This window comes from Colius striatus, chromosome 12 (assembly GCF_028858725.1).
Source record: "Colius striatus isolate bColStr4 chromosome 12, bColStr4.1.hap1, whole genome shotgun sequence".
Classification (NCBI taxonomy): Eukaryota; Metazoa; Chordata; class Aves; order Coliiformes; family Coliidae; genus Colius; species Colius striatus.
In genome coordinates this window covers 12,111,979-12,126,725 of record NC_084770.1, presented here as the reverse complement: position 1 = coordinate 12,126,725, position 14,747 = coordinate 12,111,979, and the positions used below count along the sequence as shown (strand labels likewise).

General features: G+C 36.6%; 1 protein-coding gene across 3 annotated transcripts in view; it reads left to right on the top strand.

The window, feature by feature from the left end:
* RASA2 (RAS p21 protein activator 2) overlaps positions 1-14,747 on the top strand; it is a 44,784-nt gene that overhangs the window by 17,577 nt on the left and 12,460 nt on the right. For all 3 annotated transcript variants that reach the window (XM_062005488.1, XM_062005487.1, XM_062005486.1), the window contains exons 6-12: positions 5,750-5,833; positions 7,362-7,434; positions 8,609-8,685; positions 10,060-10,158; positions 11,947-12,103; positions 13,398-13,546; positions 14,459-14,573. In XM_062005488.1, coding sequence (XP_061861472.1) covers positions 5,750-5,833; positions 7,362-7,434; positions 8,609-8,685; positions 10,060-10,158; positions 11,947-12,103; positions 13,398-13,546; positions 14,459-14,573 — 754 coding nt within the window. The remainder of the gene's footprint in view (positions 1-5,749; positions 5,834-7,361; positions 7,435-8,608; positions 8,686-10,059; positions 10,159-11,946; positions 12,104-13,397; positions 13,547-14,458; positions 14,574-14,747) is intronic.

Sequence of the window (14,747 nt, the reverse complement as noted above, 5' to 3'; positions counted from 1 at the left end):
TGTGCACTGAACACTGCGGTATTGCATGAGTACCTTTGTCTTCATCTGAGATTATGAAATGTCCTAGAGTTCCTTAAATTAAAAATGCTTAGTAGTATTTTATTGCACATGCCAATAGCCTTGAAATGATTGGTTGTATAATTAATACATTTTAGATAAATATATTTATTTACACGTGAGAGTATGAGAAAACAATTCTGTCACTGGATGTAGTGTTGTTGAAATGGATGTGAGGGGTTTTTGAGACAATTTTGATCTTAAAGCATGAGGAACTTAAAGAAAGTTGATTAGAGATTCTTTAATAGAAATGTTAAACTCCTTTAAAAGTCTGCTTATCTTGTAAGCTTCTGAGGACAATTAGTAAGTGGTGCAGCTATTGCTATGTTATTAGTCACCAGTCCCTGAGAAGTCATTGTATTAGTAACTCCTTTGACAAAGCTGAAAAATAGGAAGGAGCAGAGCTGTGATTAAGTGAAAAAGGGCATATATGTGTATTCGTCTTCTTGCCTCTTCTTGATGGGTCCAAAACTGAAAAAGTATTTGTCAAAGAAAAAAAATGTGGAAAAAAAAAACTTCTTAAAATATGGACTACAGTACTTGTCTTTCAGAGCCATGTTTTGCTTCATGTGTAAGTTAATGGTCTCTCGATGTAATGAAACAGCCTTTTAAACCATCAGCAGTTCATTTTTCTACAGGATAGGAGAATTCTAGATATGTTTGCTGGCTTCTGTGCATAGGTGAGTTTCAAATGGATTTCCACCATGTATTCCCTGAGACTCCAGAATTTCTGCAAAGATGAAAAGTAGTAACTGTAACTTTGACAACACAAAGTTAAAGATTGTGTTAAGTGGACAGACAAGTAATTCAGGAGCTGTGATTCTGAGCATGATCTGAAGTTCTGCATCATCTTTTTATTTATGGCTGAACTTCTTAAGAACAGGAAGTTTCCTTCTCTTGCTCAAGTTGACAGAAAATGGTTATGTCCAAGATCTACCAGAACTGAGTGATCTCCTCTTACTTGATGGAGGGGTGGGAAATGGTGGCCAGTTTTCTTAAAGTGGGACTTACTGAAGCCAGTTAGGGCTTTTAGGTTTTGTAATCATTCTAAAAACAAGATCCTGAAAAATATTTTTCCCCGGAGAAAGTCAAATTAAGGCTTGTATAGTTGCTTATCTTCTCCCATTTAAGACATTGAACTTTTTTTGAAATACAAGGATAACATTAATCTTCCTTTGTGAAGGAGACTGCTTAACAGCAGACTAAGCCTTGATTTTACACTTTTTTTAATTGATTGGAAACTTGCTGTTAATTTTTACTGGGCTAAAACCTACAGATGGTTTTTTAATTAAAATTTTTTTACATCTCTGATGCTAGTTGTTTCCTTTTCTAATGAGTGAATGGGGGGGGGGGGAAGATAATGCAATAAATGAACTGCTGACTCAGTGTGAGCTCTTTTTTTCAAAACCACAGTGGCGTGAGTAGTAGCACATTTAAAAAACATATGCCTGCAGCTCTCCTTTCCAGCAGTCTGAAAAAAACAAGTTTATGTGGCAGTTGTTTGCATATTTCCTACTGCTGAAACAGATGATACTTGAATGGTTTCTTGCCAGATTAGGCTATTGGATTGTACGTGCCTTTTCTGTGTTTCATGTGACTTCAACTCTGAAAGAAACAGCTTTGTATGTTTAGAATAACTTGAAAACCCAGAAATGGCTTATTACAGTTAGATTTTTGGCTTTTGTTTTTACTTTTTAAAATAAATTATCCTATCTTAAATTAGCCTGTCAATTTGCTACTGTCTTGTTTATATGCTCACATAGAGTCATTCTAGGGAACATGTCAATCTTTGAAGCATATAAATCCTAATGGCTACAGTTGTTTAGTTTCTGCACTTGGATAACTTCAGTTAATTTGAATGGGGGAGTTAGAGTCCTTCTGTCATTTATGGGGTTTATTGTGAGCTATGTCTTTTTAAAGACTTATTTCCATCTTAAGAGCTGAATATATGCTGGTTGTATCTGAAAGGCTTGTCTTTCCGGTATGAAACCTCTCTTGCAGAACAAAGTCCTGAGATGTGAAGCAAGAGTTAGTGTAAACTGAAAGATCTCTTATGCTGTACCGTAACTGATCAGTAGTTTGAGAACAGAAGTCCTCTGTTGGCTATTACTTAGACTTTACATGAGGATGTAATAGTTTAAAATAGAAAATAAAAAGGCTTTAAAGTTCCTGTCTATTCAAACTGTATGCATTTGTGCCTTTTGAATGAAAACTGCTTGTGCCAGTCTAGATAAATGAAACCATTTGTCAAAGGTGAAATGTTTGCCATTGGTGGAAATATTATAGTTGTCAGAATAAGAATGTATATTTAGTGGTAATTTCTGTTTTCACTGATCAAAGTGCTTGCAGAGTGTTTTGGTTTTGTTTGCTGAGAGTTTTGTTTGGTGTTCTTTCTGTTGTAAAAGATTGCAGTTCAAGTACTTCGTCTTAATCTTTGTGCAAGGGCAGTATTCCTGTGGGATTTGATAGCTGGTAAACTTCTTGAAGTTGCACTTTACTGTTTCACTTAAGTCTACTCTATCTGAGCCTGTCAAAAATTTTTAAATGTTTACTTTACTGAGGGCTGTTTGTTTAGTAGCTTAAAACTATCTGCAACAGTTCAGTCTCATGTATTCAGTCCCTAGGGGTGACAATCTAGTTCAATAGTGCTGAGTTGATTTAATAGCTTCTTACCCATAATGGCTACTTCCCTTGCACTGCCTTTGGAGCTTGTGCCATGTTCTGCATGACTAGGTTAATCAAATTGCCAAACAGAATTGAAGTTGCCTCAAAACATAAACAGTTCTCTGTAAAGTCAGGAAACAGAATTATGGTTGGTGATAAATGGAAGGCGGCGGTATAAGAGGAGGTGGATCCACTGTTTCAGTGCAGTTCAGCTGACTTAGCTGTCCTGTCAGGTGATGGGTGTTAAGCAAAATTGAGGCAGTAACAGAAGAGTTAAGGGATGGTTATTACTGGCTAGCTTGGAGTGAGAGATGGAAGGGAAGGAGGAGAGAGAAATTTGGAACATTTTTTTAATCATGATGGGCCTGAAAAGGAAATATTTGAAAATATTGGGAGTTGATGGTCAGTGGGATTGGGGTATTGTTTGGTTTTTTGACATGTTGGAACAGCATAGTCTGTCTTAAGTAGACTGTAATTGCTGGCAACAGAGCTAGGACTTGGGCAGGAGATGAAAAGGGAATGCTGGAGCTGACTATACATGGAGACTGACTGGAGCGTGAAATCAGCTTGAAGTGACAGATCTGAAAGATGAATCTGGAGATTCTAGTTCTGCTGCAAGACTGTATAATTGTCAGTGGTTTTCAACTTGAAGGAAATCGCAAATGAGACACCTTTTAGTTTCTACATACTGTGGTCAAGCTGTAAGAAGATAGGGAGGCTGGAACAAGCTGTTGATGTAACCACAAGTAGAGCATTGTGATCAGTTTTTGTTGGTGAGATGCTGTATATTTTCCCACAGGATTATTGTCAAGTGTACAGGTCATTCATACAGTGATCAAGGAAGGAGTGAGAAACTTCTTGTGTAGGGAAAGAAACTGCTTTTTGTGGGCCTTAGATCTGTTTGATAGAGTAATCCAGGAGCTTAGTCCACAGGATGCAGGCTGAGGAACCGTGGTGTTCATGTTCAAGTGGTTGAATTCTATCCAGGTAAGTTTGAGTTGATTCATCTGCTGTGACTCTCCTATGAGATTCAAGTCTGTAACTTAGAGGTACACTCAGCACTCACACCTGAAACTAAAAATCTCAGGGAGCTGCAGAGACAGTATATTTAGTGCTACAAAATGCCCAGTACACCCAGTAGTCTGAAAGAATCAAGTCCCAGCAGCCTCAGATCAGATAACCCAAATGACTGAAGTCTAGACAGTTCAATTTTTTTGCCACTGTTCTGTGTCATGTGTGTCTTGGAGGAGGAATCAGTTAATGCTTATGAAACAAGTGGATATTTTAAGAGCCCATTTAAATGGTGGGTTTGAAATCACTGTAGTGTTCATTGTGGTTCAAAAATTATTGAAATGCTGAAGGCCACATTCTTGAAAACTGGAAGAAAAATAACAAATGTCTGTGTAGTGGTTCAGCACTAAATGTTCCCTGAACTGACTAAGACAAAGGGACTTTTAGGGGGCAAAATACCATCTGTTTTATAATCATGAGTGCTCCAAAGAGGGTTGAGTTTTGAGGCAGCTCAGAAGTGTTAGTGTCTGTTGTTTCCTCACTTGTAACTGTTGGAGTTCGCAGCTCTTGATACTCTTTCGATACCATTTTTCTCCAGTGCAGAAAGCATGTACTTAACAACAGTGTGTAGCTGCTGTTGCTGCTATGTAACTTTAACTTGATCTGCACAACTTGATATTCCACATTATAGTATTAAAACATTTAATTGACTGTTTAGTTGGATGTGGAACAGCAAAGTCTGTTTTCTTCTCCAGTTATGTAGGTATTGGATTTTATTCAAACTGGCTAATTATGGCAACCACAACTTACTTGCATTAACTTAGTTAAATTCCTGCAGTACATTATTTAGAAATAGTTAAAAAAACCCAAACAAATCCAAAAATCTCCCCGACAAATGGAGAACAAGAATATAACATTCAGATTTCATTTGTGTCTTTATGAGATTTTGTAATCTGCTGAATGCTTCTGGACTTAATAAATACTGCAGTGGCATGGCTACATTAGAGTGTCATTTTGCTAGAAAGTCTGGTTTCTGCTGTGCCTTTATGAACCGTTTTGCTTTACTTTTGTTGTTCCAGCTGCTTTCAGTTAATATTTATTATGGGGGCAGCATTTGAAATTTAGTAAGCTTGCTGATCCAGCTCTGTTTCTAGCAATGTTGCTGCTGTGGTGATTCTGAAAGATTGCAAGCCTTCAGAAAAGATCCAGAGAACATCTCTGACCCCATGAGCATTACTCTCTAATCATCCTGTTGCTTTTGCATCAGGAGTGGTGAACGGTGTGTGTGCCTATGTACCTGTTGAACACCAGCCTACAACTTACTGTTTTCTTTTATAATTCATACTGTCTTTTTAAAGGGACATTTAACCATGATCATGCACTGTTGTGAAAAGAATTTGAAAATTGCCTTTGAATCATGTTTATAGTTTAAGTGATTCTGTCTGTGGGTGAGTAGGATGGAACCTAGACATGCTAGGACTGTATACTAATAGTTTTGGGTCCTATACTCTAAATAACATTTCAGGATAGGACTTAGCATTTCTCAGCTTACTCAGAATGTAGTTTAGCTGAAACAAAATATTTGAGTGCATTTTACTGCTTTCCAAATGTAGCTGCTGCTATGTGGATGAGGCCAAATAGACTTTTGTGGACCTTATAAAATCAAATTCAAAAGTTTACCCTAACATAACAGTTCATTCAACCATGGATTGAGTCGTATGTATGTGATACTGGAATGTCTTTTATCATGCAATTCTGAGAATTTTGTTCTCACAGAGCCCCTAAGTCTGACAGTACATTTGAGTATTACCTTGTATTAACATCCACAGATCTGTAGTTGCAATGTGCTGAATGTACATACATTACATTGGATCAATGTGTGTATCTGTGTAATACAACAGGATTTAAAAAATCTTCAGAAAGAACAAATTCTTCAGGTTTGGATTTGTTTTTGTTTGTTTTTTTTTTTAAACTGAAGACATTGCTTCACTGACTATTGATTGTGTTTTCCTTGTAGCATAAAGGAATGCCATGGATTGCCTCTTATAAATGGACAAAATTGTGACCCTTACGCAACAGTCTCTCTTGTGGGACCTTCCAGGTAACAGTTTCTTATGAAATTAATGAATCTAAAATGCTATAATATTAAACTGGAAAAGAAAGTCAGAGGTTTTAAGCAAATAATATATAGAAAAATCTTAAAATGCACTCTGCATACATCATACCTTGCGTAGTTACTGTACTCTGCCCTTCCCTGCTATGCTCTCAGGATTGTGAACGTGCTGGGGGTCTGTCTGACCCCACAGTTGAAGTATCTTTTTTTTTGGATTAGTAATCCTCAATAAGTGTTGGAGTTTTTCATTTAAGAAAAATCCCATATCCCACACATTGACCATCTGCAAGTCCCTGCACAGTAACGTCTTGAGAGAGATATGCTTCGGTTGTTTCTTTTTTGCAACGTCAAACCTCAGTCCATTTACTTCTCTGGTACTGAAGAGTTGCCACTGTAAGCATAGTCCCAGAAAGTCTTGTAGCAGACTTGCATGTTTTCAAGACTGTGGAAAAATTGTCCCTCAGTAAGATCTGAGTGAATGGGGCATTTTTTTTATTCTTGGTCATACATGATCACTAGGGTTTTTTAGATATAGGTTAGAGACTTTTTGATTGGTCTTGGTTGAGGCTTATTTTGTAAAGAAGACTAGAGAAGTTCAACTGTTATGCCTAGGATATATGGTGTAGGTTGCCAAAGAAGGTCAATTGACATATTTCCTGCTTGGTTCCTGTGGTATAGATGAAACTGAGTGAATGTTGGTGCCATAAAATATTTACCCTGTTGGTATGAGAGTATATGTGCAAATCTGACAAAAGTCCCTGGTTAAGATTTTCCAGTCTCATGCATATATGACTCACATACCATGACTGGAATATTTATATGGCCAATACCTGAAAACGGTTGCCTAGGACAACTCCTTCATCTATATTTTCCCACATATTTTTTATTTGTTTCTTTTAGAAAACATTTTTATACTGTTGTAGCCCTTTTTTAACTAAATAAGACTGTATTCTTTTATGAAATATGTAAAGTAAAATTTAAAACACCCTAAATTTTCTATATAAAACATGAAGGTGGGGGGAGCAATTGTTTGTATTAAGGCTATTCTATTTAGCATCTAGCTCTTCCTTTCACAGAAGGCACTGAATTTGGTGTACACATCGGTATGTAAATAAGCCGTGGGTATTTATTCAATACAGGAGGGTGGGGGCAAACTAGAAATTGGCAGTTGAACAAGATGGAAACTGCTTATAATCTGCAAGCACTGACAAAGAAGTGATGTGCAGTCTTAAGTTTGAAATTCTTTACAAGTTATTGGTGTGTTTTACTCGATATGTGCAAATTACTTAATTTCACAAATGATTAAGAATATAGAAGTTGGACAGGTTCAGGATTAACCTAGATACAGCGCTTGCAGTTTTAACTTACCAAACTATGTTTTTTCATTGATCAAAGTGGTCTCTGAAATGACAAAAAATATTTTAACTTAAATGCATGAGTCCTTTTTGACAATAGAATGTCTTTATAATTGTGTGTTTAAGTTGTCTATGGTAAAAATTTTACCACATTGGAACAGGAATGACCAAAAGAAGACCAAAGTAAAGAAGAAAACAAGCAATCCGCAGTTTAACGAAACCTTTTATTTTGAGGTAACTTTTTGTGTGGTGTTCTGCCTGTTTTTCTGTGTTATGCAACCTTTCAAGTATTTTTAAGCAAGCTGCATAGCAGTACCTAATGCAGAAAGCTCTCTTCAGGCAAATTAAAGAGCTTTTACAAGCCTCTCAAATGTAAGTGAATGGCATACTTAAATTTCTTGGGGCTGCCAGATGGTAACAATCCCCATCAATTACTGTGTGAAGGTAATTCATTATCCTGAGTCACTTTATATAGCATCAGGAGTTCTAAGAGAACTTTAACTTACTTGTGGAATGAGCTAAAAACTGCTTCAACTTACTTCTTCAATAAAACAATGTAGTGATTCTACTCAATAAAAGCCTAATTTTATGATTTTTAAAAGCATTAGATTTTTTGTTATTTAGGATTTTATTTCAGTTTTACATGATTTACCCTGCAGTAACCAAATTGTGAGTTTGAATTTTCATCTGTTTTTTCTGTGTAATAAAAACTACATTTGTGTGTAAGCATGCTATGCTGTTCAGCTGAGAACTGCAAGTAGTACATGGGAACTATTACATGGGCCTCAAATGTATTTGTTGTTTTCATATAGGTCCTGGTCCGGCTGTGGGACTTCAGTGAGAAATAGTTCCATACTTAGGTATAGAGTGTCAACATGTAGTGGGTATTTCAGTTGACTCACTCAAGATACTGAGTGGAATTTATTGTAGGATAAAATAGTGATCCAAACCACCTTATTAACTTTGACTTGTGATTGATTGGAGTTAAACTGAGAATGCAATCAGTTAAGAAATGGGGAAAACTAAAAAAAGAGGTTACAACTGTGGTATAACTAGGACAAGAAGAGCAGACTTTTTATTTGTTGTTTCCTTAAACATCTCAGAAGTAAGTTTAATGCTTTCTTGGGGCTCATGCTGAAACCAAAGAAATTCGTGCTAGTTTTATGTCATACTTTCTTCTTGATTTTCTGATAGATCTAATTCTTTTAGATACCAGCTAGCCCTCATGTGGCTCTACCATGAACCCTTCTTGACCTGATTTTCACCTACTTTCTGTCAAAAGGCAGTTTATATGGTGAATTGAACTTTCCCTTTTTAGAAGGAACAGTTAGTATTCACCGATTTTTAGATGTGGAGGTTTTTTGTTTTGTCATATCCATAACACAAAAGTCTGTTAATTTATTTGCAGGTAACTAGGTCCAGCAGTTACACCAAAAAGTCCCAGTTTCAGGTAGAAGAGGAAGATATTGAGAAACTAGAAGTCAGGTAAGTTATGTAGATTAGAACATTATTTGTTTTATCTTTAATGAATCATAACAGTATGATCAAGGCAATAAATTTGTTTAGGTGTAACTTCTGTGGAATTACTGATCCCACTTGTAGGAAAGATCTTTCTAACATATAAAACTGCTCAAATTTTTTGGAGTGTTTCTTTACTGAAGACAAGAGGATTTTTGGTTTAGTAAATCTAATAACATAAACCTATTTCCTGTGCCTGTGAGTGGAGTGAGGACCTCCCAGTAATGTGTATTAGTTTCAGCAAAGTACTGATAGTGAGACTTGCATGGAGGATAACAGCATACCTGATGCTCATCTGTAGTTTCAAATGTAGTTTGCTGTTTTAATAAAAGCAAAGGGAAAAAGCCTATTTTATGAGAGTCTTGGAATTTTGCATTGCTTCTTGGAGGAACATTTGGTTTGTATCTTTTCCTCGCAAATGTAGGAAATACTTCAAAGTATATTCCTTTATCTTTTCTTTTACCCTCAGACTAGGTCTGTCTGTCTTTATGCTATATAATTAGAATAGTTGAGAGTCCCTGTACTCATTTTCTTCAGTGTGCTTACGTACACCAACTCTGCTGAATGACAAAAAATCTTAAAGCCTAGCATATATGTTTCTGAACAGGCATCAGAAGAAGAGTTTAGTGCCTAGCTTTAATAATTAATTTGTGGTGGTTAATTTCAATAATTCTACAACTAACTTGATGTGTGCATTTTTAACTATTAGCTACATGAGTATCTTAATTGGAATTGTATATTTCATTATAGATGCAAATACAGAAAAATAGCTATGCCCCAACAAATCTAGTATTAATTTTTCTTGTTCTTCTTAACAACTGCTGTCTGTCAGAAATGTCAGAGAGGTAAGAAGTAATAGAAAAAACCCAAGGTGCATGTCTGGAGTCTGTGATTCCTTTCGAGGTTTTAAGCATACAAGCTGCTGTTTGGAAAAACAAGCGCATGTATTGGTGTGGCATTGCAGTGTGCCAAATTCTAGCAATCAGATAGGGATACGTAAATATATTGACTCAAAAGTTCACTTGAATTACCTGAGAAGAAATGTGCACAGTTTTTGGGGGTGGAGACTGCTCAGAATATATATATATATGTTGCCAATATCACTTTGATTTACTGATGCAAGGTCTGCAAATCTAACTTTCACTGTTTGTTTCTTTATCTGTTTTTTATGGGTTAATAAGCCATTTCTTTGATTCTTCTTGATTTAATTAGAATGGAGTGAGATTTCTAACATTCTCTGCCTGTATGCATGTGGATTAGTGCTGTAAGGCAGTTATTAACTTCAAGATTTTTATTTCTCTCTGAGAGGGAAAAAAAATTAAGCAGTGTTCTTATTTTCAGGGTTGACCTATGGAATAATGGAAATTTGGTACAAGACGTCTTTCTAGGAGAAATTAAAGTTCCTGTGAAGGTGTTAAGAAATGATTCCTTTCAAGCATGGTGAGAAATGGTGGCTCAGAAGTGAATTTTCTTCTGTCTTGCTAGATTTCCCTTGCAAAGAATGTCTTGTTGTAACTATCCATTTAAATGTTTTCCTATTCTAGTCTAGGTAAAAGTTCTTTTGAGAGTTTCCCTGCTCAGTAAATTAACCTACCTACCACCACTGTTTATGTTTTTCAGGGGAAAGCATGGGTAGTGGAGAAAGGGAAGAGTGAACATAACTAGCGTTCAGCTTGGTGGATTGTAGTGATCTATGTATGCTTTGCAGCCTAACCAACAAATCTGGAACTTCTCAGAATTGCATCACTTGCACTGAAATTCTTAAGTCAGACTTCTAGAATGACTGATGAATGGATTGTTTTTAAAGTACTCAATAAGTATGGGTTGGAGTTGTTTTTTCTTCTTCCTTGGGGAGATTCAGAGAGTATCTTCTGGAACCAACTCATTGTAATTTCAGGGGAGCAGGCACAGAAATGTAAAAGCTGGAAGGGAAGTCAGGGAAGACAGACCTCTGCTTCTAACATAGCACCAACCTCCCTTCACGAGTTGTTGCAACAGGAGCCAATCTCTAGCCTCTTTACTGTCCCAAATGCTTAGAGGCAGGAAGTAATGAGTACAGCAGATTTCAGTGCCTCCAAGTGTATAGAATTTTCTGCTTCTAATGAACTTTTCAGTACAGAGTCAAAAGTGTAGGAAGCCTTAGCATATCCACATAGAAAACATATGGGAAAGAAATTGTTAAATAGGAACTGGATGGAACACAGGCCTTGACCAGGAATCATTATGGCTGTGCTGCAGTTATCATCTCAGACTCTTGAGTGTTTGGATGTGTCAAAAGTTGAACTCTGATTTTTAGTCCTACTGTTTGAATGTGATCCTAAACCTAATAAATGTTTGTGGTGGTATTTTCTTGTTTATACATTGTGTATTATAGACACGGGCTTGTTCTGCCAGTGCTCTGAATGGATCAGAAGCTGTCTGACCATGTTAACGTAATGACATGCCTTCGTTAACAGCCTGCTAAGAGAAAGGTTATATTGGCATGGAGTCATTACTGATGTATTATGTTTGTATCACTTCTTGAATTGACCTGGCTCATGTACACTTGAAGTATCGATACATAGACTTGTGTCTGCTTTGTAAGCATACCATGTATTGAACATTCTCATATCCAATTATGATCTGCTTATCAAAAACCTTTCTGTGGTTAAAAACAACTTTTTAAAGATTTCTATTACTAATGTTTTTTAATACAGCTCAAGTACAACAGATACAATAGTATCACTAATACTACTAAGTGTTGGGAAAATCAACCCAAAAATCATGCTGTCAAGTAGAAGGTCTCTTCATAAATCAGTTTTACTTGATTTTAGCATGCCTTCATGGGCAATGCATCTGATTATTTTCTCTTTAATCTTGTTTTAAAGGAATGTAGCCCGTTAATGTTTTTACTGGTTTCAGACTATGCCATTTAAATTCTTGACACTAGCTGTTCCATCTGCAGTGCCCAACACCCTAAATATAACCTAGATGTAAAATTAGAAGGTCCAACATAATTTCAAACTATTCCTGCTACCCCAGTTGATCTACAGGAAGAATATCCTATTTCACCGTTCATAAAAATCTGAGAATACTTTTTTTTTCCCCTGTGTCAGAGTTTTTAATGTGAATTTCACTGTTTGTTTTCAGGCTCAGGTTATGTATACTGAAATAATTCTACAAATTAATGTAGAATTAGTCAAATTAATAAAATGTGAATCTAATTAGAATTGCCCTGTTGGCTTTCAGGTACTTACTTCAACCAAGAGAAAATGGAAACAAGTCTTCTAAAACTGATGATTTGGGATCACTTAGATTAAACATCTGTTACACTGAAGACTGTGTACTTCCCTCTGAATACTACATTTCTCTAAGACACTTGCTGCTAAAATCATCAGATGTTCAGGTACTTTTGTTTATAATTTTTTTTAAAATGGAAAATTAGAATGGCTTAGGCAGTCTTGTGTGAGACAATATGCATTATGCCTATTCAGAGGGGGGCAGGGGGTTTGTTCCTCTTTGTGAATTACTTCTGTCACAACCAGGTGAGCAGCTTGTAGAGCAGTTGCTTCTGCTGCAGACTCCCAAGATTTTCTAACTTTAGAAGAACCTGCAGACTCAGTGAAATAACCTGTGCTCTGTGACTGGAAGAGATAACATACTCTCTTCTTCTTAGTTGGTGTTTTCAACATTGTTTTTGTCCTGGCTGCTATTGACCCACTGGAGTTAACAGTTTTATGGGCACATTGATCTGTTGTTGGCAGGTGGGACAGATAATGACCTTTACCAAAAATTATCTGCTTCAGATTTGATTTCTAAATTCCCTTCTGAATTGCTTCTGTCTCTTCCCATATCTTAATCAGCATGATTGGATTTCTCATGTGGACATGATGATAGAGAGGGAAGTGTGGTAGATGGTTAAGTGTGACACTGAGAGGTTAGTCAAATGATAGTAACCAGGCTTCAGATTCCTGGGTCTTCTCTCACCCTTTCTTCACTTCAGTGTTAGTGATGTACTTGCAGGGAAAAGGAAAGGTAAAGAAGCAGCAGACTGTAACCGAATTTTTTGCTAGACTACATTCAAATACTACTTCATGGGAATTCAGGAGGAGCTCAATGTGCAGCTAGCAGCAGTCAGTAGCTATCTTTTAACCTAAAGTAACTGGATCAGTTTTTGTTTTGAAATTGACAGCTGTAGAATGGTGACAGACACTTAAAAAGTGAGAACTGTATTTTAGTGTGCTCTGATGATAGTTTTAGAAGCCATGTAAAGATATGTGACATTATTTACCCGCCTGGATGTGTTCTTGTGAGACCTGATCTAAGTGGACCTGCTTCTGCAGGAGGGTTGTGCTAGATGATCTCTAAAGGTCCCTTCCAACCCCTACCATTCTATGATCTATGATTATAGTCAAGCAGTTGCTTACTGCCTATTGGATTTGTGACAAAGCCACACTGTAACCTTTTAGGGAGAATGAGAAGGGTGAGTAGTTGCTGAATTCTTAATGTTGAGTATAGAGTAGATAATACCAATTTTCTAGTAAATATTGCTGTGGAATGGGAGCTTTCAGTTGTCATGTTATACAGCAAATGTTGAAACTTTCTGCTAAGAGGTTATGTCTGTTATCGTGTTAGATTTGATCTGTTCTTTGCCTAATACATGATCATTTAACTACTGCACTGATTGTTTGCTTTCTCAGCCAATTTCTGCATCTGCTGCCTACATACTGAGTGAAGTTTGTAGAGACAAGTATGATGCTGTTCTGCCTCTTGTACGACTGTTGCTACACCACCATAAGCTAGTTCCATTTGTTGCTGCAGTGGCAGAACTAGATCTAAAGGACACACAGTATGTATCTCATGTTTAGTGATGTCATGCCTTTTTATTACTAGAGTTTCAAAGGGCTTCATGATAGAACATTTCTGTCTCTTACTATGTAAAACTGACTAAATGCATTCATTTTTAATGCTAGTTTAACAAAAATGAATTAAAATAATATTGAAGCCAGGAATCAGAGTTAATGATTGTGTGCTATTTAGTAAAATTTTGTAAAATCTCCTTGGAGCTCTCGTACAGCTAAACATAACAAGCTAGTAGTCTAGAATTGTGTGTAAGAGCACAGAGTTTTTATTTTAAAATGTCCTAATACGACCACTCTCCATATTTTACTGGTAGTTAGATTACTGCTTAACTTTTCTAAAATGACTGAGAGTCCTGTTTACTTCAGTATGTGACTTAAATGAGGGGTACTCTTTTTCTGCAAAGGTACCTTCTAAGTAAGTACATGTCCTCCTGCATGCCTTCGAAGTAGGAAGCGCAGGAGTTGGTCCACTTCGGTTGAAGTGTCTGAGTTCACCAGTGTAGTGTAGCAGTGTGCTGTGTATTGTAGCTGGTAAGGTGATGTTTTTCACCAGGACTAGTGGAGGAAGAATTGTATATTGGTGAGTCGTCATGATTTTGGAATTTTCTCTGACTGTTCTTTTTCACATTCAGCACTGCATTATAATGACTAAAAAGTCTTAGGCTTTTCCTTAGGGTTTTATCTATGTTTCTGGTTTAGCTGTAGTAATACTCTCATTTATTCTCTTTCTGTTCCTGAGTGCCATTTTAGGCTGGGTATCTTAAGTTTTCGATTTCCTGACTGAAAGACGTGAAAAAATTGTTTTGAAAAATGATATAATAGCAAGATGAAGTATTAATCAGATTTTGTAACTGAGCTCCTTATTTTTTCCCTGTTCAAACAAAGTTATTTTCTTACAGAGAAGCAAACACAGTCTTCAGAGGCAACTCATTAGCAACTCGGTGTGTAGATGAAATGATGAAAATAGTGGGGAAGCACTACCTAAAGGTTACTTTGAAACCTGTTATTGATGAGGTAGGTTATGTTACTGAACCTTTTTTTGCCCAAGACACTTGGTGCCCTGGCATATCCTGTCTCTGATAGGAATTTTTCTTGCAGCTCTGTGTGTGTTAGAATTTCCCACCTGGGAGATAAAGTTAAATTGAGCCATAATTGGTTAAGGTCAGTGAGAGGAGCTGGGCTTTGTTA